The sequence below is a fragment of the Medicago sativa genome, chromosome 8 (genome assembly GCF_051527215.1).
Source record: "Medicago sativa cultivar Bolivia chromosome 8, Bolivia_mono, whole genome shotgun sequence".
Lineage (NCBI taxonomy): Eukaryota > Viridiplantae > Streptophyta > Magnoliopsida > Fabales > Fabaceae > Medicago > Medicago sativa.
The window spans coordinates 70,045,662-70,071,580 of record NC_140756.1 but is presented as its reverse complement, the minus strand read 5'-3'; the positions used below and the strand labels follow the sequence as shown (position 1 = coordinate 70,071,580).

Here is a 25,919-nt window from a genome sequence, read left to right as displayed (position 1 = left end):
TGTCCGGGATTCGAACCCCGGCCTCTGCATATAATAAGCATTATCCCTTACCAAGTGAGCTAAACTCACGGGGACGTATGAGGATTTAATTGGAAGAAAAAGACAATAAAAAAAATTTAAATATAAACAATTTATACTAAATGTACCAAGAAAAGAGTTTTAGAGGGAAGAGGATTCTCTCATTTTTTTTAGTTAAATGAGTTTTTTCGTCCCTATAAATATATCAAATTTTGATTTTAGCCCTTAAAAAATAAAATGAGATGTTTTCATCATCATAAAATTCTTTGTTTTGTTTTTGGTCCCTAATGGATATAATTTTGACAAGTTTTTGACATTTTTTATAATATAATATGAATATATAAAAGTTGAACATAATAAATGGACATAACATGGATACAATTTGAACATAAAAGAGTTATAATCTTGATATAAATTTTGTCAAAAAAAAAATCTTGATATAAAATAAAGTGGTCAATTAATTAAGAACCAAAAACAAAATAATTTTTTTTGTGAGGATGAAAACATTCAGTTTAATTTTTTAGGGACTAAAACCAAAATTCGCTTCGATTTTTTGAGTTTTTTTTAGTAAATATGGTATAAATCAAATCGAAAGCACAACTAACTCGCAACTAGTCATCCTTTTTCAACCTCCCAAAAATCAAATCCAAATCTCACATCGTTTAATTACGCTCTAACAAGAAATTAATTATGAAAATTGAGTTGAACTTTTTTTTTAAGAAGTTAAATTAGTCCACTTAAAATTGAGTTGAATTTTAAAGTAAATCAATCAATAAATACGATTAAAAATCAATTTTAAAGACAAAAACTTCAAATTTTAACTTTTAAATCAATTCCGAAAATAAAATCAATTTTGTTCAACAAGATTCAAACATGTTAAAATTTATACACACAAAAGCCATATTCTATTGCGGTAGCTTCCACAACGGCATCACATGCACTTGTGAAGTAATCTTCAATCACTTGTTAAAAATATTTCACCAAAATATTAAAATTTTAGAACCCCAAATCTTAACCTACTTCTTCTCTAATAAAAAAATTTTAGCTTTACAATTTTTTTTTTTGAATCAACAAATATTATTAAGCTCGGATAGCACATATCTAAAAGGCAAATGTTTATTTTAAGCACCTCTCAATCATTATTTACAGAGGTGATGTCACTTTATATAGAGCATGAAAATTTAAGATTATTTCACGTCGAAATGCACATTGCAGCAACTGCAATCGCAATTTAAAACCATTCCGGCCTCCTCCAAAATGGAATCAAACTACAGTAAGATACTGCTGTGCAGGAGCAGCAGGAGAACCACTCCCACAACAACATCCAACCAGGGAATAATGCAGATTCCATAAAATACATAGTTTGGGAATTTGAATTTTTCCAATAATACCAAACAATAGGGTCAGTGTAGTCTGTAAAGATAAATAAACTATAGTTTGAGACATTAGTCTGAACCCAAATTTTGTTGTACATGTAAAAGTGTATAGTAAATACAGTATTACAGTAACAATTCCAAAACTGAGTCTTTTCACTGTGCTTGAGCTTGACAATTTTATATCTATACTAGTTCATATTCATATAGTATATAATAATAGGAGTCCATATTTGAAATTAAGACCCACATACACACATGCATACAAATCATGGCAGAAAGACTGGGGAGAAAAGGCAATGTTTTTCCATAGTGTTAAGATAAGGAAAAAGACATAGCACTAAGAAAATTAAAGCAGTGAAAAGAAAGAAAGATAAAGAATTGGAAAAGGGAAAAGTAAAAAAAGAGAGAAAAAAGCCAATAAAGAAGTTAACAGTCACTGACTTTGTTGTACCCTTTTAAAGCTATTATTGTTACTAAAGTTATTATTAAAAACAGAAATAGACACCAATGTTGGTAGATGATGTCTGTCTGGTTGAGCACAAAAGAAAAATGAAACTAGAATTTGTTATAGCTAGGTAAATAGCTAGCCATGAACCAATATGTTCTACAATCATTACCTATGAAGTGAAGTACGAACAAATACACGAACACCGGACACGATACAGACACTGACACATTGACACCGATAATGATTTGAGAAAATGATATAATTTTATGTGAATAGTAATCACATGTTTGGTATTGTGTGAATGTCGGACACCAGACACGCCTTCAATCAGAAGTGTCGATAGCATCGAACACGATACAGACATTGACACGTTGACACCGATAATGATTTGAGAAAATGACATAATTCAATGTGAATAGTAATCGCATGTGTAGGTATCATGTGAGTGTCAGACACCGAACGCAACTTCAATCAGACGTGTCGATTCTACATAGGCCATCACCAATAAGAGAATTTACTGAATTATGCTCTGGACACTAGTTTCTCCGTATAACAATGTAATAAACCGTACACAGATAAAAACTAGGAACCAAGTCCTTAGTTACTAGCCCCTGAAGAAAAACAAAGCTGTACACACCAACAAAAGGGTACTTCAAACATGAAAATAGGACTCTGAATAGAAATCAAATACTACCTAAAGTGAAATCGAACTAAGAATAATGTCAGCAAGTGGAAATTTAAACTGCATTTATAATATCATCCCTCTTCCTTCAAATAGAGCTAAAAGGGGTAATTTTATGGCTTTAATTGAACCCACTCATAAGGTCCTTCCAGTGGCATGTCCTTCACAATATCGTAGTTATACCTGCAAATTAACCCAAAACAGTAATTTTAATTAAGATTTAAATATATTTTCAGTACTGCAAAAATACTACCACTACTTTTTATTCTTGTATAATTTTGTTTTTTAATTTCAGCAGATATATACCACCTTTTGATATTATAGGAACAACTCCAACATAATAAAATTTTACACCGATAAAACAATAAAAACTTGAGAGAGAAAGTAAATGATTTTGTCAACTTCAAAGACTAATATCTTGAAGTAACTGAGATTTCTTTAAAGAGTTTGATCTCACATTCTCACTCAACAAATGTTTCTCAATATCTATCAGACAAAAATTGTACTATGAATCAAATGGTTAAAGAATTCAAGTATGTATCATTTGTATTGGACTTTTTTGAAAAATTAAAATAAAAAAGTAATAGATGTTTTAGTGACAAAAAATATTCTTTAGATCATAATTAAAAATAGGAAAATGCTAACAAAAACCCTTATAATTGCACTAAAACATTTGTTAAGAAGTTCAAAGAAAAAACTTTATATTTAAAACAGTGAATATCAAAAATTTAAAACTGAACTTTTTCTATATGAAATTTATAAATTATTTATTCTTATGAATCTTTAACAACAGCCTAATGTAATGGCACATGAACTTTAAAAATAATATTTTCTATTCATTTTTTAATTATATGGTATATATTGTATATTATTATATTATATTTGGGATAAATATACTCTCTTGAATTCACAAAAAAAAAAAAAAAAACTCATTTTTAATATATAACGCAAAAATCAAAGTACTCTTTTGATCTTACTTATTCTGAAACTGTTTCTGGATATCTTTTTCAGCAGCAGAGAAAAATTCATCAAGTTCAGATTCTTCTGGCATATTTTGCGGCTTCTTCTTGTTTTTCTCCATTGAATGAGAATCCACCTCTTCCTCTTCTTCTGCTCTTGTGAGACCCATCTCTCTCCTCCTGCAAATTGCAACGTTTCTGTTCTTAGAAAATGTATATGTGCATTATTTATTTATACATGCATTTATGTCAGAGACAGTTGCAGAATTCGTACAATTTCAGAACTCATACAATGCACATTTCACTCACACAGATATCATTTCAAATTCATATTCTCAATAATAATAATAATAATAATAATAATTGAAAACCTTGTAGTTTGATCACCGCAGTGGCGCGTCGACGTTCCAACTTGCGCAGCAGCAGCAGCACTATCAACCTGAAAAATGCGTTACATTATTAATATGTATAGATGAAAAAAGAATACAAAGCAAAATAGTAAAAGCACATTAAGAATTGAAGGATAAAACGGAAGTTTAATAAATTAAAATCTTGAGTTGAGAGAATTTCTTGATAGTAATAATAATAATAAGAAAGAAAGTTTAACCGACAACGATGATGTTTTTCAATGATATGATGATTATAATTGATTGACAGTGTAAAATATATTTACCTCTGCATCTAAGATTCTATTTAGATTGAGGTTGTTATTGTTACTAGAGCAACAAGAAGTGGAGGATTCATCTGAAGTGACGGTGGAAGAGCATTGCTCCTCCACCGTCCAGGGTTTCAAGAACATCATCCTAATCATGTCGCGGAAGGTTATAACTCTTTTGGTTGGTTGAGGTTCATAGGACAATGTTTCATCTTGAGTTCTTGGTCTCTTTCCAACACCATTTTCATTCATTATGAATTGGTATCTATCTATGATATTGGAACAATCTCAACAATATATATGGAAATTTGTTTTGGAATTGGTGGTGGTGGTGGTGACCTAATGAGCTCGAAACAGACGAATAGAAGAATGACACGTGGAGGGGAAACGGAGGGAAAATTGTTGCGACGGTTATAGAAGAGTGTGAGAGAGGAAGAGTAAGAGAGAAGAGTGATGAGTACTATATAAGATTGTTTGTTAGTTTGTTTTATTGCTTGGTCAGAGTAAACGATGGTGGATGAAGATTTGGTCTTCACAAGGGAAATAATTGTGGTCATTTTTTAATTACGATTATATCCTTTATGTCACTTTATAATCACCAAACTGCAACTATCTTTCTTCAGCAAATGTGGGGTTTGAACCATGGTGCCATGACAGAAGACCCATGGTGCCATGATGGGCCCGGATTCCATGCTATAAGATTTTGAAAATTGCTTTTTAACTTCAAAAATTGTTCTTTAACCCATCGAAATTAACTTACAGGTAAAACTCTATAAATTAATAATGCCACGATCGGAGAAATTTATTAATTTAGAGAGTTATTAATTTATCGATAAATTAATAATTATTAATTTAAAGAGTTTTTAAGTAATTATACTGTACATACCAAACAAAAAGGCAAATTAGTCTATGCCTCTTAGAATTACGCTGCAGCGAACCTTGTGACTCAACGTAAATTAGTAACTACTGTGTTCATATGCATTGGAAATCAATAATGACTTTTGAAGTACAGTAAATGTAAACAAGAGGAACAAATGTGTTCAATGTATTCTTAATATATTTTTTTTTCAGTTTCTATGAATTATTAATTTATGATTTTCTTGGGACCGAAAATTATAAAGGGATCTCCCGAAAAATTATTATCTTATTATTTTATCGAGTTTTTCAATTTTTTACATTGGCCCAAGTCGGGACCGGACAAATTTATTATTTTAAAGAGTTTATTAATTTGCCGAGTATTAAATTAAAGAGTTTCTACTGTAATATTCTCAGCGGGAGTAACTGCCGTTCATCCCCAATAGCTGTTAAATGTTGTTCGCCTCCAACGACAGTTAACTGTCGTTCGCTACGTGCTACTAATGACAATTAACTGTCAGAACCGTTCCTATGAAATAGAAGGCTCAACTCTCTTTTTAAAATAGGCTCACAGTAAAATAGAAACGCATTTTTTTGTTGTAGCTAAGCTTTATTGAAAAAGCAGAATTAGAAGAACTTCTAAACATGAAACGAAATAAAAAAAAATAAGTGAAAGATAGGTGAAATTTCCCTAACGGTGTCGTTTGGATTTGTTACTCCTCCATTGTGGGAAAGGGGAAACCGAATGGTTTATGCGAAAAAGAAATGATTGTTTTGATTCTTTTAATGAAATAGCTTTCCAAATTGACTGATTAAATGATTATACAAATTAGGGGTGGTTTGATAGCATCAGATTTATGTCCAGAAATGAGAACTAGAGTCTAAAAAAAATTCAAACATGCATCGAAGAAAGAAAAAGAAGTAACATATATTTTTTTTATTTGAGTGGGACGTGGTTATTAGCCTTAATTTTTTTTTGGCCCATAGCTTTTGGAAGCCCGACTTGGTTGAGCTGCTTGCGCACCCCTAAGGTCGGGCCTGGTAACTGTCGCTACGTTCTTGTTTTGTTTTTGTATTTTAGACTCAGGAACGCGTGGTAAAGGCAACCACACATGGGAGGAAGATTGCTACTTTGGAATTACCGCAAGATGATTTAGACAAGTCCTGGGATTCAGTTCGTGCATCCAGTCTTTTTCCACTACTTCATACCGTGTTCAAGACCATCAATAGTGCCATGCTTACTACATTGTCAGAGAAGTGGCATGAGGAGACCAACAACTTCCATCTGCCTGTTGGGGGTGATGGCCATCACACCGAATGATGTGGCGTGTTTTCGACACATCTTAATCATATGGAAGATGATGAGGCACAAGGAGCATACCTCATAGGAGTACAGTGTGGAGCTTATGACGAAGTTTTTAGATGATGATGAAGATAATATGATTCAAGAGACTGAGAAACAGTGGGGGTAGTTTTATAGGTATTCCTTTTATGAAGCAATTATATGATGAACAACTTAGTGCAGAAAATCAGTTAGAGGATGCGCATGGGAAGGAGAAGGAGGATAGACATAACAAGCGGCGTTGGTGCGTAAGGTTTTTTTTTGCTCTTTCTGGTTGAATGTACCATACTTTTCGACAAGAGCAACATGCACACTGACCTCATATGGCTTGATGCGATGCGAGATCTAAACATGATACATTAATGATCATGGGATGGGATGACACTGACTAATATCAACCATTATATTTGTCTACGGCTACCGACGAATCGAAGGGCTCACTCGGCGGATACTTGACCCTACTTGAGGTAGTAATTGTTTTTCTTATGTTTGTTGCATGGGCTATATAGCATTTCAAATGCTTGTTTACATGGGAGCTTAATCCATGGTATACTGCAAACTTGCCATGTGTTGCCCGTTTTCTTCTAAAGAAGCGCCACATTTCACCGACTCCATATCAGAGCATCCTTGATCGTCTGGCGATTGAGGATATCATATTTAGCCATTATGGTGGTCATAGACAGGTGCAACCTTTCAAGGAGATATTATAGTACTCTGATTGGATTATGGCAGACAAATGGAAGAAGTATCGACACTTGCCGGAGCAAGTGAAGAGGGAGTACGACCATGGACATTCCTAAACACCCGTGATCCGTGCCTCTCGTTGGTTCTTCCCAGAAAGTATAGGCCTTCCTGGTCTTCGTAATTCACATCATACCACATGCTCAACGGGGTCCGATGGTAGCGGATATGTAGCAGTATGTACCTGGGTACATGACATGGTTCTTTAGGGTTTCTCATCTGCTGTTAATCCCTCATGCAGAGTTGGTTCAGGTACCACCCCCTATGCCAACTAATGAGGAGGAGATTATTGAGGAGGATTAAGCCAGAGACCGGCTTAACACACTGGGTATCTTACAGACCCTCTATGGAACGACCAATGAGAAGTTACGTGATTGTGACTCAGTGGAATACTTCCAAGATCTGTTGAGTAGGATGCATGATAAGATGCGTCCGACCACCACGTTATATATATCTAAAAATTATAAACAACAAATGTTAAGGAAACGATAGTTTTATGTTTACTTGTGTTTTTGGTGTTTTGGTTGTAAATAATCAAACAATGCTTGTTTTTTTATTTATTTTTGTATATTTCATTATCGTATGTAAATTAGAGACATTTTCATATGAATGAATGTTTTTGTTTCTTTTACTAATATTTTGAATGAATGAAAATATTTAGAATGTATTTAAGAAACAACGATTCAATGTATGAATGAATGAAAAAATAGGGTTTTGGTGAACGTTCTGATCTCTGTTATTAGAGCACAACGAAAGTTAAGTCTCGTTGAAGGTATTTTGGTATTTTTAAGGTTTTAAAGAGCAATTTTTGAAGTGAGATGTGCAAAATTCTAAATTTCACAATGAGAATTTATTATTCTCAGGCGCCTTCCGTCTTTCCAACGTGTTATCCGTTCGCTAATTTCATTTCTAATTTCACAAGCCTCGTGAACATAACTACCCTAATATACATTTTTTTCTTAAAAAAAATATTTTTTTTTACGGCTACTAATACAGTGACTAGTAATTTTGTCAAAAAAGTACAGTGACTAGTAACACTTTTTTAAAATGATAAACGACATGGAATTACTATTGCAAGTGTGGGATTCGACTCCTCTAAAATAAACAACTCACTTTAGAGTGTGAAGTAAACAATATCGATCATTAATTAACAAATCATAAGTTTTTAACAATATCAACCCTTGATTTTTTTCATTGAGCAATGCTATATCTCTAGAAAAAAAACATCAAGAATTCTTCAAGAATAAAGAGCATCCAATCACAATGCACTATTTGCCACAATTCAAGGAGGTGTGGCTAAAAAAATAGGAAGCAGACAAATAAATCATGGAATTAAAACTTGTCACATATGTCTTGAAAAATTCTTGATGCTATTTTTCTAGATAAATAGCATTTTCCTTTTTCATTTTACATGTTACTCACTTTAGAGAATCCTTTTCCGCAAGTGTATATTGGTCCATCATTTATACAAATGAAATGATATCATATGATTTCATGTTTCAAATACTAAACGATATATCTGTTTTAAACGGCTAAAATTAATTCTTAATAACTGTTACAGTGTTAGTGGCCAAATAAGTCTTTCGGCCAATTCCACCAAACCTTCTTATGACTCCCAATATCTAAGCGATATTAACAAATGATTAAAAAAAATAAAATCAGTTATTTAGTTATTTTTAAAACTATATTCTTTACATCTTTTGCTCATTTTGTTGGTTCTCTTTGATTTCTCATAGACGACATTGATAAATTCATAGGGTCCATTCAATATTCCATGCATTCTCTCGGTGTGGCCAAACACAAATGATATGCATGCAGGATCTGCACTACGCAGCAAAGTATAAGGCGACAAAACCACAATAAATATATGCAGCAAATAAAGGAATTGACAAAAAAACAAAGAAAGGACTCCAAAGAGTATCATGGGTGATCTACTAAAAAAATAAAGAACATGACAAAACAACTCATTTATAGATTATTTGATTGTAAAACTAGGACATAACAAACTTAAGATAAGGGATAGGATAAAATTTTTATCCCTCGCAAAATCTCAACACAACTTTTTATTTAAGTGCAAGTTGTCTAAAATACCAAAATAATATTTTGTCTACAAAAAATTATAGAAGACAAAAAATTGTTCAATACCGTTAAAGTTTGTCATGTGTTGCTGTACCAAAAAAAAAAAAAAAAGTTTGTCATGTGTTGTTATGCTTTATATTGTGTTGTATTGTCTTGTGTTGTTTTACTAACTACTTATTTTTTAGGCTTAATTAATGATTTGGTCCCTTAAATTATTTGTTGGTTACATTTTGGTCCCATAAGTTATTAGAGTTACAACTTGGTCCCTTAAGTTACTTTCTGTTAGCCAATTAAATCCTTGTCGTTATCTTTTGTCAAAAAATGTTAAAATTCATCATCAAACCCAGAAAATTCATCACATTCGTCACCTCCCTTCAGGACCTTCATCAACAAATCCAAAAAAATTTAGAGAAAAAAAAAACAAGACATGGTAAAAAATACAAAATCCAATCCAATTAAAAAAAAAGCAAGAAAGTGCTCTAATTTTGCTAAACAATTTATCAAATGTTGCATCTTTTGCATCTCGGTCCTTCCATAAGTCACCTAAACTCATGAAAAAATAAAACAAACAATGACCCATTAACCAAATTCAATACTGAGCAAGAAAAAGTTTTGATTTTTTTATATCTGAATTGTGACTTTGTTGGAACTGTTTTTGATGTCTTCCGAGATGCATTTGGTTGGACCAGATTTGAGCTCGAATATGAAGGATTACGTGAAAGAAGAAAACAACATAAAAAATATAAGATAAAGATGCAAAAGAGGTTATTTTTAAGCCCACTCAAGGTTACAAAAAAGTAGAAAATCAAGAGAAAGTTGAGAAGAAGACGGTGAGAAAACAGAGAAAGAAGAAATTAAAATTGAGAAAATATAAAGAAGCTTTTGTTTTTCAAGTTGATTGTTGTTGGTGAATAAAAAAAGTGGGAGTGGAAAGATATGATGAACATGGATGATTTTGGATTTTTTTTCCATCTTTTTATGGGGTTTTCCCCCTGATATGATGAAGATGATAAGGTGGAAAATATTGAGAATTTGGGGTCATGAGTTTGAATTTGGGGAAAATTGAATATTGATATTTAAATTGGATTATTAGGTTTGTTGAGTTTTTGTTATTTTTCTGGTTTTTTTTTTATGAATGTCATGGAAGAAGATGATGAAGCTGGTGAATTTTCGGGGTTTAATGATGAATGTGATGAATTGATGATGAGTTTTAACGTTTATTGACAAAAGTTAACGGTAGGGATTTAATTGGCTAACAAAGAGTAACTTAAGGGACCAAGTTGTAACTTTAATAACTTATGGGACCAAAATGTAACCAACAAATAACTTAAGGGACCAAATCATTAATTAAGCATATTTTTTAGGAGATCAAACACATCCTTATAATTTCAGCCCGTATTATTATTATAGAGTTATGATTATGCTATATACTAACAAAAATGCTTTGTATCCCGAGAACTATTGTCCCGATAATATCCCGAGAGAATATTTACCCATTGTCTGCCAAAATTAAGCCCCACCACCTCCCATGATTTGTGGGCAGGTAGGAAATTGATTGGAGGATGAGTTATCGGGACAAATTCAGGATGTATTTTGTCTAGAAAAATAGCATTGCTGTGTCCTAATTTATAAAATAAAATACACACACATTTTCATTTCAATTAATAATGAGGGAGAATTATTCGGATATGTGTTTTGTATGTTCTAGAAGTGATGCAATAAGTGGGTAAAAAAAAATGTGATGCAATAAATATTGTTCAAAATTACCAAATCTCTTCATATTTGGAAGCAAATTTACATTAAAGGACTACAATTGCTAATATAAAATATCCAAATGCTAATGTGTTACTTTCCGATGATAATTTAAATACTCCCTCCGGTCCTTATTATAAGAAAAAGTTGACTTTTAGGTTCATAGAATAATTAATGTATCTTATTGTAAATATAGACTAGATACATCACTTGCACAATGAACCAAAAAAATTAATTGTTTCTTATAATAAGGACCGGAGGGAGTATCAATGTTGTTTATATTATGTGGTGAATTTAAGGGTTAAGATCCTCTTTCTCTCTCTCTGTTTTTTTTTTAAGAAAAAGAAACCAATCAAGAAATAAATTAAGAAATCAACTCAATTAAGCACAAGATGTGTGAGTATGTGTCTAAAGAGGAGAGAAACCAAGAGTCCAAAATACTCCCTCCGTCCTTTAATGTAACCACCCATTTGATTTTATTTTTGTCCCTAAATGTAACCCCCTTTTCAAATTACTAGATGCATTTATTTCTTTTTTCCTAAACATACCCCTAATTAATACTACTAACTTGTCTTGAAATATGAATAGTCAAATTTAATACACATACAAACAAAGGACAATTTGGTAATATTAATACACAAAACAGACACATTAATTACACTGACAACTTTTCTTAAGAAATGTGAAAAATGCAAAGGGGAGTTACATTAAGGGACGGAGGGAGTACAACAAATAGCGCCTAACTATGAAGAGAAAAAGACAAATAATTAAGGGTCTTGTTAACCAGTGCCCCCGGGACACTGGTTAAGGAAGCAAATATGGTAATATTTGCCTTGAAAGCTGTATAATCAATGCATTAAAATATTAAAAAGTGTCTTTTTTGACTTTCATTTCCAATAATTAATGGTTGTATACCTTATCTAATAATGAAACTCGACATCTAATTTTTATACTCCCTCCGTCTCACAATATTAGTCGTTTAATGTTTGTGCACGATAATTAAGGAAATGATTAGTTGTGTTGATTTCAATGGTAAAATTAGTGGCATTTACTGAAATACCCATATTAAATGTAGTTAGTAGAGTAGTTAAGTTGGATGAAATTCAATAAATAAGGGTATAATAGTGGAAAAACATAATAAATGCTGCATTGGTATTGTAAAGTGACAATTATTTTGAGAAAAATAAAAAATGCTAAAGAGACAATTATTGTGAGACGGAGGGAGTACAATGATTCTATCATGAAAGCATCAGGATTTTGCAAGTTGGCCAATTAACTCATGTATTTGCCAAAAAACACGGGTAGGAAGTTGTATTGCAACATGTGCTAGCTAGCTAGTTTTTAATTCGCGATGCATTCAAGATGAGATTATTCGGGATAAATATTGTTGTGAATTCGGATTCAAAACCACACCAATACAAACTATGATGTGTGGAGCAAAGAAAAGTAGTAACCAATTTCAAAGTAACCACAAACAATAACAGCACCTAGATCTAATCTAGGAATCAAAGTGAAAAGCACAAAACCACAAGCAAAAGATAAAGAGAGAAGAGAAACAAACACACAAAAGATTGTTGACCAAGTTCGATCCAACTTGACCTACTCTGGAGGAGAGATTGATCTCTCCAATCCACTATCAATGAGTTCTTACAAAGAGATACAAGTGAGTTACAAGAAATTAGTTTCAACAAGCTCACAAAGAACAACCATAATTTCTACCCATTTTCCCAATCTCACAAATGAACAAAATACTCAATGATTTTCACTCACCCAAGGTGTTTACAATGTTTCCCAACCCAAGATAACTCTAATCAAAGACCCTCAACCCTAAAGTTACCTCCTTTGATTTCTCAAGTTTTTCTCTCTTGAAGCTCTCTCTCCTTCCACTCTCAAAAAAGAGCTGAAACACTTAAATAGTCCTATGCAACTGTCAAAATCGTGTCACGTTTCCCAAAATCGTGACATGGTTGATGCGTACGACCCAAGATACGACCAACCTTATCCTGAAAATCCCCCGCAGCTGTCAAAATCGTGTCACATTTCCCAAAATCGTGACACGGTTGATGCGTACTGCCCAAGGTACGACCAACCTTATCCTGAAAACGTGCCAAGCCAGTCTAAAATCGTGTCACGTTTTACCTCCAAGACAAACATGCATTCTGCCTTCAGAAATCGTGACACGGTTGCCAAATCGTGTCACGTTTCTTCACTTTTTCACAAACTCAATTTTTGAGTCAAAATACAACAAATATCATTTCCGATTTTTATATCTAACTCTCTAAATGAAACTCTCTTTATTATGAGAAATGAATACAATCCTAAACCCCTTAGGTGACTAAAGAAATGACTGCTAGCATTAAAAAAATTATTTGGAAATAAACTAAAAAAATTATTTGGAAATAAACTACATTTTGAAACGTGGACACAGAAAACTAGAATAATTTTTCTTCGTTATAAACTTCGGTTTTGTGTGGAACTCACAACCTCATTATGGCTAATGTGTCCACTTTAATTCTAAAAGTGCTTTTTGCACACTTCAATTGGACCAGTGTGTGTGCCTGTAATGAGAAATGATATTTGTACCACCATTTTGGTACAACTTTTGTACAATTTTCTCTCTCATACTCACATTATGTTTTTATTCTCTCTTCCTTTTTCTCTCTCTATTGTTTTTGACCGATAAGAAGAGAGAACAACAAAGTTGTCTCAAATGTTGTACCAAAATGGTTGTCAAAATATCACTACTCGTCGGTAATACTAAAAAAAGATGAAAGTTTCGACAAGATGAATGCCATTTCTCCAAAATATATATTTTTTACTAAAATTGTGGGTCACCGTGATTTTGTAAATACTCCCTCCGTTCCTTTTTAAGTGTCTCTTTTGGAGAAAATTTTTGTTCCTATTTAACTATCATTTTCAAAGTTCAATGCATCATTAAATGTTGTTTTACCAATATTATCCTTTGTTATTTATTGCGGAGAGAGAAATATACGAAATGAGATGTTAAATTAATAAGGTCATTATAGTAAAAGTATAACTTATTGCATCAAAAGTAGAAACAATTATTGACTGTCTTGGTTTGTGTAAAATGTCAAAAGGTGACAATTAAAAAGGAACGGAGGTAGTATTAGTCAGAAATATTGTTCTCTCTAAGGGTGTCTTCAATAATTTGACATATCATTGTTGAAGCCAAATGTCTTTAATGCTATGGATAATTGAAGCATACACATGAGTAGAACTGAGGTTTATTAACCATGGTCAGTTGGTCATAGTATGAAGAGGGAATCACAATAACAAACGATGCTTCACCAACTCATTTGTCATCCTCCTCGTAATTAACATTTGTTTGTCTTGTCCTAAAGCAAAGTTTAGTCAAAAACTTAATTAAAAAGAAATAAAACTACAACAAAGTAAAGGCCTCGACAAAATGGAAGCTACCCTTTTATGTGTTTGAGGTGAAAGCAATAAGCACTTACTGTATTTTTTAAGAAAAATATATTACCGTATAGTAATCAAAATTTCACTACTAAATTATATGCATGCAAAATATACGAGTCTTTCGAAGTTGCAACGGGTGAAAGCAATAAACACTTATTTTTTAAGGAAATATTACCGTATAGTGATCAAAATTTCACTACTACATTTACATGCATGCAAAATGTTCGAGTCTTTCAAAGTTGCAAACGTTGCCAATGTATATATGTATAAAGATGGGATGCAGAAAGAAAAAAAAAATATCATGCAAATGGTTCAGAAACAAATCAACCAAAACAAATAGTAACTTTTTTCTTCAAGTCAAAATTCTTTTAAGAAAATACCAAGTTCCTCGATTCTTTTCATTTTTACTCTTGCAAAGGCTTTTAAAAAATTCTTTTATGTTCTTTCCCATTCCCTCTTTTCACTTTTATCAATATTTTCACATGTATAAGTAACTAAATTAAATTAGCTTTGAGACGGCGTCTCTAAAAAAAATAAAATAATTGTATGGTCACAAGATTTTGAACCCAAGTTTGAGCACATTTACATCAAAATACATCTAATTTAATTATTTGCCAAATACGCATTATTTAATTTTTTTCTGCATTTTTCATTTTGTGATAAGAACTTCTAATTTGGACAACATCACTCAAGCAAAGAGATGGGTACATATTCAACATTAAGCATATCCTCTCCGTTTGGATTGAGCTTATGAAAAATAGCTTATGCAAATAGATAAGTTTTTATCTTAATTCATAAGTTCTCACTAACGAAAACTGTACCTTCATAAACTGTTTTTTCATAAACTACATTAACAAGCTTATAAATAACACATAAAGACATATTTATTTACATAAACTGTTTTGTATAAGCTCTAAAATAAGCTAATCCAAACATGACCTAAGTCTAAAACTCACATTTAAAAGATAATAGCAAAGAAATCAAACACAAAAGTTCATGCTGGCGGCCGTTATCTCTATATACATGTATTCTAAGGTGCATTTTGATGATGTGTCACTTCACCAAAGCTTCTCCTTTCTGATTAATGTCTTATACTTATGCCAAATGGCTCTCTCTTTTTCTTCATTTTTTACTTCTCTATTATGTAACCTCCTATTAATTAATTTGTGTGACTCCTTCCACTGCTAATTTTTTATTTATAACCTACAAATTGAAAAAATTATTATGTAACTTCCAATTAATTTGTGTAACTTATTCCACTACTCATTGTTTTTCATTTATAATATCCTACAAATTGAACAAATTTAGTGCATTGCTACTCTTTAATGCACATCTCCACATAGAGAATTTTTTTCACAGCTTTGTTTTGACCAATATATGTTGTTCTCCACCATTGCTCATTTTTTCTCCATCGGTTCACCTCTTCAGATTCATCAAATACTACTTTTCGTTTACCTATGTTTGTTCCCGTTCTTTCGTACTATTTCTGATTCATCTTACTTTATTTACAGTTTATTTGGAGTATTCAACCTATTTTTTGTTTCAACTAAAAAAACCCATCGTTCTTCGTTGATTCAGATCTTTCTCTGTTTTTTCAATTCTCATATTCTTTCTTCCGGTTTTGTTGTTTTAGATTCTGATTTTTTACTTTGGTTTTTATGAATAGGAAGAAGAAATAATGGGAAAGCAAAGTGGAGGAGAAACATCATATGAACACAAGGAAAGAGCTGTTAAAGCTCTCAGAAATGCATGCTTCATCTCATGCCTAAAAGGTATCATAATTTCTCCCAAATACTTTCACTTTGTTTCGTTTATAATTTCTGTACAATTCTTCGTTTGCATCTTGGTTATTGCATGAAGGTATCATAAACTTGCATCTTGGATACTTTAACAAAACTTCACTTGATATGTTAGTAGTTTGTAATTCATGTGCAACCCTTCATTGCCTCATTCTGTTTTATAATTATTGAGTAATTGCATGCGCAAGTAAAACTCTTCATTTAGCAAGGGTGTTAATTGTTTTTATGTGGTTTATATCCTTTTGTTTTCGTGGTAGTCAATCAACTGTGTCTGATATGAGGCACCTTTAATCATGTAATTCGATGAATATTGTTCTTATTAATGTTTGATCATGACCATGATATTTAGAGTAAACACAAAAAAAATTGGTAAATGAATTACTACCCGTGGGTGTTGTGTGTGTAGTGCCTACTAAACATTTAGCACATTTTGTTAACTATATTTGATTTTTTTTTTTTTAAACAAAATATTTGAAGTGTTGATAATAAGGCAAATTTCATGGTCATGATGATAGACAACATATACCTAATGGTGGTTCTTTTTTTTTTTTGAACAGGACCTAATGGTGGTTCTTAATTCAGAAAATTCTTATTAATAGCTTCAACTTATTTGGCTTTGCGAAGTATTGTTTAATTTGATAACAGAATTTTTCTTATGAAAATCGGAATGTAATGAATATCATAAAACTCTCAGTTTTTTTAAATAAGCACAAGACTCAAGTTTTTGTTCTGGTACCTTCAAATGTATTTAGATTTGTACCAAAATAATCTCATGGTTAGGTAATGTAATTTCCTACTTCTTCTAAATTGAATTGAGTGATCAACTTATATTAATCTTAACATAAATCATTGCATGTGGATTTGTCATGTAATGTAATTTTCTACTTATTCTAAACTGAATTGAGTGATGACAAATAAATGGTCACATGCAGATTTTTTATTTATATATATATATATATATATATATATATATATATATATATATATATATATATATTGTGTTTTTTTATAAGAGGAATCACATGTTGTATTATTATATTTTTTTTAAATTGGCAAATATGTATTAAAAAAACTCAAATTCAAGTACAAGATGTACCCGAATAATAGTGATGACAACTTATATTAATCTAACAAAAAATTTCTTTCTCTATATATATTGTGACTTCTACAAGATGGATCACATGTTTTTTTTAATCAGCAAAGATATTTTTAAAGAACTCAAATCCAAACACAAGATGTACCCTATTAAGAGGTAAAGAGACACAAAAATGATACTCTAGATAGAAAAATAAATGAGCTTTGACAACGGCCAAAACAAAAAGCCATATAGCCAAAATAAGAAAGCTACTAAGCAACAAAAATGGGGAGCTGGTATGGCGACAAAAAAGCAACCCAACGGAATAAAATGTTATGTTATTTTGAAATTTTCTTTGAGTCTTTCTTTTTATTGTTTATCGGATGAATTGGAATATATTGACTTTTTTTACATTCCTAATTTTAATTATATGACATGGGTAATTGAACAATTATATCTTTTTTATTTTTGGAATTTTCAGGTGTGAATCACATATTCTATCATAAATAAGAAATATGTTGAACCGCATTTGAGTATATAAGTTAAGTTTTTGAATCGCAAAGCTTCCACATAACGAAGAATATGTTAGTCCTGCTATTTGGTTTGAGATTTACACCTTCAAATATGGTTCTAAGACCACTCTTTAATACTGAAATCACTCTAATATGATATTGTGACCACTCTATAATGGTGCTAAGACCACTCAATTATGGTGTTACCACCATTCTAACCTTTACGTTCTCCAAAATATCAATATGACACTACGACCACTCAAATGTGGTGATACCACCATTGTGACTTTTTAACTTCTCCAAAAGTAGAAAAATATCGAACACTTCTTAGAAATAATAGTGTTGTTTTTGTACAAAAAGTAATAGTGTATTTTTAATAATGTACCTAAATAGTAGAATAAAATTTTGGACTTCTATATATGCATGACTTTGTATGAGTAAAATAAATTTGTAAAAACCAAAAGATAATGGTAAGACTAATTGGATGTTATGAAGATTAATATAGCATTTGAGAGGTGAGAATAAGAAGAGTCAAATTAAAGGATGAATGTACTCAATAAATAAAAATTAGTATAACCAACTCATTAGACTTAAGTGATTAATGGGATCCAACAAAGGATAAATTGTTCGAGAGTATTCAATTTCAATTTCGGAATAGAACAATTATTGTACAGACTTTTTACCTCATGGCAAAACTCTAAATTATTAGATTATCTTTCCTAGAAACCAGAGGGTTAACACAATTTTATTTAATTTTTTACAGAATGATATGTACCCAACAGAGAAACTAATATTATTTAAGGTTACAAGGGAATAGAAAGTTCAAAACATATTTTAATTTTAAATTATGATTGAACACATTTTATTCACTATAAATTTTACTTTTTGACATGTATCCATTTGATTTTTTTACCTATTGTACCAAAAAAAATTAAATTATTATATAAGTGAATCCTAATAAAACCCGTGCAACGCACGGGTTATATACCTAGTCTACTATAAAATGAATAGCACTTCAAAAGTCCCTTAGAGCAAATAAAATTTACAACCCCTTATAGGAAAATAAATATATTTATTCAATATAAACATGAATCAACACTTTAAAAAAAAAAAGAGAATCAAGTTGGATAATCCATAATTAAAATGAGACCCACATACATGAGCCTTTCTCCTTGTTGATGAAATCAACTTTTTTTCACTACCAAAAAAAGAAATCAACTTTTTTTCTTCTTCTAAGTTAATTATCAAAATCAACTACTCACTCCATCCCAAATTATATGACGTTTCGGACATTTCACATGTGTTAAGAAATGAAATTAATTTTGTGTGGTAAAGATATATTATCAGTTGTTTTACAAAATTGTCCGTAATAAATGATATGAAAAAGATAAATGAAAGAAGGGAGAATAATAAATAGTTAAAGATATAATAGGAAAAGTAACATTAATGTTTCATCGGTATTGTAAAGCGACATATAATTTGGGCGCTCAATTTTTGGTCAAGCTACAACCACAAGCAGGCATGGTGGATCTAGTTCCACAAAATGAAATCTTAGCAAAAATTTAATCAGAAAGATGTAAAAATTTCTAATTATAAAATTCACTTTCTATATCTGTAGTCCTTAATACAAAATCACAATCAAGTGGAATACAAAACCACAATTAAATCAAAGAATAATAAGATAAATAGAGTAAAGAAATAACACACCACAAATTCGTTTACTCGGTTTGGTCCAACAATGACCTACATGAGAGAGAGAGAGAGAGAGAGAGAGAGAGAGAGAGAGAGAGAGAGAGAGAGAGAGAGAGAGAGAATCTCCAATCCACTATCAAAGAGTAATTACCAGAGATACAAAGAGCTACGGCCAAGAAATTTAGCTCTTAATATTCTCCAAAAACATCCTCTACATTTCTTTCATTTACCCTCTTACAATAACTAAATGATTTTCACTCTTAGAGATGTTTGCCGTTGTTTCCTAACTATAAGATCTCACTGTAAAAGACATGAATCCTTAACCTTTTGATTTTCTAAAGATCTCCTCCATTCGTCTCACAAGATTCACCCAAGTTACACACAAATCTCACACTCTCATGTGTTTCTCATGTGTTTCACAAGTCTTGAATCACACCCAAAAGGCACCAACCCTTAGTCTATACTTTCCTAAGAGTTCCTAGTTTCATGAGATTCTACAAAAAACAAGTCTTGACCTTTATACACTCAAAAAACTGAATTTTCGAACAGTTGTATATCATATTTAATTTATTCTAATTTTTGTAAAAGAATTCATATTTAAAACTTTTTTTTGTTTGTAAAAGAACATTTATTTTTTGTGTTAACCCTCTGGGTCTTAGGTGAAAATGACCCTAATTATTTAGAGTTTGGCCGAAGGGTAAATATAACATGACTAAAAATTGTTCCTACAAAGAATCAAACTCGAGTTCTCCAACACTATTAATCCTAGGAGGATATAAAAAACATTTTTATAATGTTAAAAAATCATTTAAAAAATTTAAACTTTAGAGTAATTTTCAAAAATGAATTTAACATAAACTAATATTCCGCGTTAATTTTTTTTTATAGGAAATCAATCTTGTCATTTTCTTTATGAGAACAAAAAATAAAATTTGTTATATTTACATGCACAAAAAACTTATAAACCATTAAATTAAAAATGAATTTATCCTCTTCTATCTATTTACATTTTGTGTTTTTTTATGTTTGTGGACTTATTTATCATGATATAAAAATTATTAGCATGTGCTAGTGAGAGGCGAAGGAAAAAAACATAACATTAATGAATATCATGGAAATTGGTGGAAATGAGGTGAGGGAGAGCCATGAGCGCCGCCCCACTTTTGATTGAATTTCCAATCAATTTGCTTGCCAATTGAATTTTGTGTTTGGTGAAGGATTTATCCATCACGTGAATAAAGCGGAAAATACTTGGGTGACATAATGTTACCGTGACATTAAATCTGGGCCATACAAAGGTGTTGTGTTGTGTGGCCCAGATGTGTTGTATGTGTTGTGTGGCCCAGATGTTGGCAATGTGTGTTGTGTGGCTCAGATTTAATGTCACGGTGACATTATGTCACCCAAGTGCTTCCCGAATAAAGCTATTTGCCATTTGTCTTTGGGCTATCTCTCGGTGGTCAAAAGGTTTTGATTTGTTACTTCCAGCTTTCGTTCCTTTGATTTGGCAGGTAGAGTTTTCCTTCCAATCGGCCTTTTCAGTAGCCGCACAACTGCATACGTCTTCCGCACATGCGATCACATCAGTAGGGTATGCAACCAAAAGGTTATTTCGCAGCTACCACTTCCGATCATCAGAGGTGATTCTCTCAGTATTAAGATCACACATGCAGAATATGAAAAAGGAATTGATGAATATAAGAGGCTCTTACATGGCAGGTTAGTTATGAGTAAGGGAGATACGTCGTATACTGCTAATGATTTATTTTTGAAGCTAGCAGCTGTGGAAACTCACGGGACTGTGGAAATTGGTATCATTAGGGAGAGGTTTTTATGAATTTGAGTTTACCACTCTAGAGGACATGTGCAGGGCTTGGGCTCTTGGCACCTCTAACTTGAAGCCGGGTGTCCTCCGTCTTTCTCAATGGACGAAAGACTTTAACCCTTATACGTAACACCAAACTCACGCCCAAGTTTGGATACCATTGATATGGATTTGCCTCATGAATACTGGAGGGAACAGACGTGCGTGAGATAGCCGGAGCAATTCGAACTCCTTTGATCATTGATTCCGCTACTCAAAACCGTCGTTTTGGACACTATGCGAGGATTCTCGTTGACATTGACCTTTCGAAACGCATTTTTGATGAAATTATGGTAGAAAGAGATGGCTTTGCTTTTCCGGTTGAAGTGATTTACGAGCGTGTACCATTGTTCTGTAGTCATTGTCGCATCATCTGACACAATATCTCCAATTGCAAATGGATACATCCGGAGAAGGAGCATGGTAATCCGAGGAGCCTCCTGCTGCCAAGAAACTTCTGAAACAGTGGTAGGAACAACAACCGGGTCACGTGGGAACCTCCAATGATGAAGCACACAACAACAATAGCACGCCCAACAACAGATGGACTCAACTGCGGTTTTGGAAGCCTCAACACTAGCACCAAAATTGATTACCCCGACCAACAATAATGTCGCAGAGAATGAGGTACAAGAAGCACGACATACTAAGGAAAATCATTCTTTTTCACTTTGCACCAGATAATGTTACATATAAGATTTTAGATTCGCGACATTTAGATACTACACGACCAATCTTAGAACGGATGGAACCTTTGGAGAAAGTGTTGATTGTCGAGGGCAGTACCACTCTCTATTCCCCCGCGAGTTTGGCTCTGGTGACGCAAATTGTGGAGGTTAGCACATGTGAGATTTGTCCCACACTTCGTAAAGATATGTGTTGAAAAGTGACTCAAAAATGTGCATTCTGTCTGTCAAAATCGGTGGCCGATTTGTACCACACGGTGGCCGATTTTGACCTGTTTTTTGGAGACTTTTGTTTCGGGAAAAATCGGTGGCCGATTTTGAGAGCTCGGTGGCCGATTTCGCGCAGGAGGAGAAAAATAAAACAGCTTGTGGGCCTGTTTTGTTCCAATTTTTGAGGGATGCTTTCCACTATAAATATAAACCTTGTATCAGATGATTATGTGGTGTAGAAAAACAGGGTTTAGAAGCCAACAAACAAACTAGGGTTTATAGAGAATTTCTCTTGGCAACAACACTAGGGTTGGGATTGTTTTGATTCACCTTGAACAAAGCACTATTAGGATTGAGTCTCTTGGTCACGGGAAGAGGCAGGGACTGAGGGTAGAGTTAGGTTTGAAGACTAATTCTTGTAACCTTCAATATCTCTTTGTAAAGAAACTCATATCATTATAGTGGAACGGAGAGCTGCTCTCTCCCCCAGAGTAGGTCATCATTAGACCGAACTGGGTAAACAGATTCTTGTGTTCTTCTCCTTCTTCCTTTATCTCTTGCTGTTTATTTTTGTTTGAATTATTTTTGTCATCCGCTTCAATTGATTGCTTGGTATTAATTTGCTCCACACATCAAGTTTATTATTGGTGTGTTTTTCACAACGAATCCGCAACAATTGGCGCCCACCGTGGGGCAAAGGTCAAATCAATAACCAGGTATCATGGGTTCGAAGTGGGACATTGAAAAGTTTACCGGTAGTAACGACTTCGGGTTGTGGAAGGTAAAGATGAGGGCAATTCTAATTCAACAAAAGTGTGTTGAAGCATTGAAGGGAGAAGCACAGATGCCTGCGCATCTGACACCTGTTGAGAAGGCGGAGATGAATGATAAAGCGGTCAGTGCTATCATTCTGTGTCTTGGGGATAAGGTGTTGAGAGAGGTATCAAGGGAGACTACTGCTGTGTCTATGTGGAATAAACTTGATTCATTGTACATGACCAAGTCCTTGGCACATAGACAATGTCTGAAACAACAACTCTACTTTTACCGAATGGTGGAGTCAAAACCTATAATGGAGCAACTGACGGAGTTCAATAAGATTATTGATGATTTGGCGAACATAGATGTAAACCTGGATGATGAGGATAAAGCCTTACACCTACTGTGTGCTTTACCTAAGTCTTTTGAGAATTTCAAGGATACTATGCTTTATGGCAAAGAGGGCACTATCACTTTGGAGGAAGTTCAAGCAGCTTTGAGAACCAAAGAGTTAACCAAGTTCAAAGAGTTGAAGGTTGATGATAGTGGAGAAGGCTTGAATGTCTCAAGGGGAAGAAGTGAAAACAGAGGAAAGGGGAAAGGCAAGAATTCCAGGTCAAAGTCTAGGTCAAAGGGTGGTGATAATAAAACAAAGTACAAATGTTTTCTTTGTCACAACTATGGTCACTTCAAGAAGGATTGTCCGGAGAGAAAGGGCAATGGAAGTGGTAATCCATCCGTTCAGATTGCAAGTGAAAAGGAAGGTTATGAGAGTGCTGGAGCACTAACTGTGACAAGTTGGGAACCTGAAAAGGGCTGGGTCTTGGACTCTGGATGCTCTTATCACATCTGTTCGAGAAAGGAGTACTTTGAAACTTTGGAGCTGAAAGAAGGTGGAGTTGTTCGCCTTGGTAATAATAAGGCTTGCAAAATTCAAGGTATGGGTACTATCCGTCTCAAAATGTTTGATGACCTTGATTTCCTTTTGAAGGATGTGAGGTATATTCCTGAACTTAAGAGAAATTTAATATCTATAAGCATGTTTGATGGTCTAGGTTATTGTACTAGAATTGAACGTGGTATGATGAGAATTTCTCATGGTGCATTAGTTATAGCTAAAGGGTCTAAAATACATGGTTTATATATTTTAGAAGGTTCCACTGTTATAGGTCATGCATCGGTTGCTAGTGTAGACACTCTGGACATAACTAAACTGTGGCATTTGAGGTTAGGTCATGTCAGTGAGAGGGGTTTAGTTGAGCTAGCTAAACAAGGTTTGCTAGGGAATGAAAAATTGAACAAACTAGATTTCTGTGATAATTGCACATTAGGCAAACAACACAAGGTGAAGTTTGGGGTGGGTGTGCATAAATCTAGTAGGCCTTTTGAGTATGTTCATTCGGATCTTTGGGGTCCAGCATCAGTTAAAACTCATGGGGGAGGTTCATATTTCATGTCTATTATCGATGATTATTCTAGAAGGGTATGGGTTTACATTCTGAAGAATAAAAGTGACGCTTTTGAAAAATTTAAAGAATGGCATACACTTGTAGAAAATCAGATTGGAACTAAACTGAAAGTGTTGAGAACTGACAATGACCTGGAGTTTGTTTCAGAGCAGTTTAATGAGTTTTGCAGGAAACGAGGTATAAAGAGGCATAGAACCGTGGCATACACACCTCAACAGAATGGTCTTGCTGAAAGAATGAACAGGACCTTGTTGGAGCGTGTGAGGTGTATGTTGTTGGGAGCTGGATTGTCCAAGAGTTTCTGGGGAGAAGCTGTTAGTACTGCAGCATATTTGATTAACAGATGTCCATCAACAGGGATAGATCTCAAGACACCTATGGAGGTTTGGAGTGGGAGACCGGCAGACTACTCTAATTTGAAAGTTTTTGGAGCTTTAGCATTTGCTCATGTCAGACAGGACAAACTTGATGCTAGAGCTGTGAAGTGTATTTTCATGGGTTATCCTGAAGGTGTGAAAGGTTACAAACTGTGGAAGATGGAACCTGGAGGATTAAAAATTATTATAAGCAGGGATGTTACTTTTGATGAGACCCGCATGGGGATGAAGTGCAAAGACCTGGATACAAGCTCAGAAACGGGGATAGAGAAAATTCAGTTTGAGGTGGAGCCTACCACTGATGAAAGGGAAGGGGAGGATCAGACTCCAGTACCTGATGAGAGTGAAGGCCAAGAAACAATTGATCCTGACTATCAGCTAGCAAGAGATAGGCAAAGGAGAAAAATTAATCCACCTAATAGATACGGTTATGCTGACCTCATATGTTATGCTTTGAATGCAGCTGAAGAATTGCAAGACTCGGAACCAAAGAACTTCAGGGAAGCATTAGAAAGCAATGAAAGCAAGGACTGGCTGAAGGCAATGAATGAGGAAATACTTTCATTGGAAAAGAACCAGACTTGGAAACTTGTTTCATTACCTAAGAATCAAAGGGTAGTGGGAAGCAAGTGGGTGTTCAAGAAGAAAGAAGGTATACCAGGGGTCGAAGCACCAAGGTATAAGGCAAGACTTGTAGCAAAGGGTTTTACTCAGGTGGAAGGGATTGATTACAATGAAATCTTTTCACCGGTGGTAAAACATTGTTCTATAAGGGTACTTATGGCGATTGTTAACATGTATGATCTTGAGTTAGAACAAATGGATGTGAAGACCGCATTTCTACATGGAGAGTTGGAAGAAACTATCTATATGCAACAACCAGAAGGTTTCGTGGAAGATAATACAAAAGTGTGTTTGTTGAAGAAATCTTTGTATGGGTTGAAGCAAAGTCCAAGGCAGTGGTATCGTCGGTTTGATGAGTTTCTTATAAAGGCTGGTTTTGTGAGAAGCAACTATGATAGTTGTGTGTACATGATGAGAAGGAATGAGAAAGTCATTCTCTACCTTCTCCTTTATGTAGATGATATTCTTATGGCAAGTTCTGACATGCAAGAGATTCAGAAGCTCAAG

The 25,919-nt window shown here is 33.4% G+C and overlaps 1 protein-coding gene across 2 annotated transcripts; it reads right to left on the bottom strand.

The window, feature by feature from the left end:
- Nucleotides 1-1,835: 1,835 nt before the first annotated feature.
- On the bottom strand, nt 1,836-4,667 carry LOC146901029 (uncharacterized). Of its 2 annotated transcripts, none has more exons than XM_085739391.1 (4): nt 4,157-4,667; nt 3,855-3,922; nt 3,502-3,663; nt 1,836-2,707 (listed from the first exon to the last, which is right to left on the bottom strand). In XM_085739391.1, exons 1-4 carry the CDS (start codon nt 4,388-4,390, stop codon nt 2,638-2,640), a joined length of 534 nt encoding a protein of 177 aa, XP_085595517.1. In that variant the 5' UTR covers nt 4,391-4,667; the 3' UTR covers nt 1,836-2,637. The 2 variants fall into 2 exon arrangements, with proteins under 2 accessions (XP_085595517.1, XP_085595516.1); XM_085739390.1 differs by having other exon boundaries at nt 3,502-3,681; nt 4,157-4,658.
- Between the last annotated feature and the right edge of the window lie 21,252 nt (nt 4,668-25,919).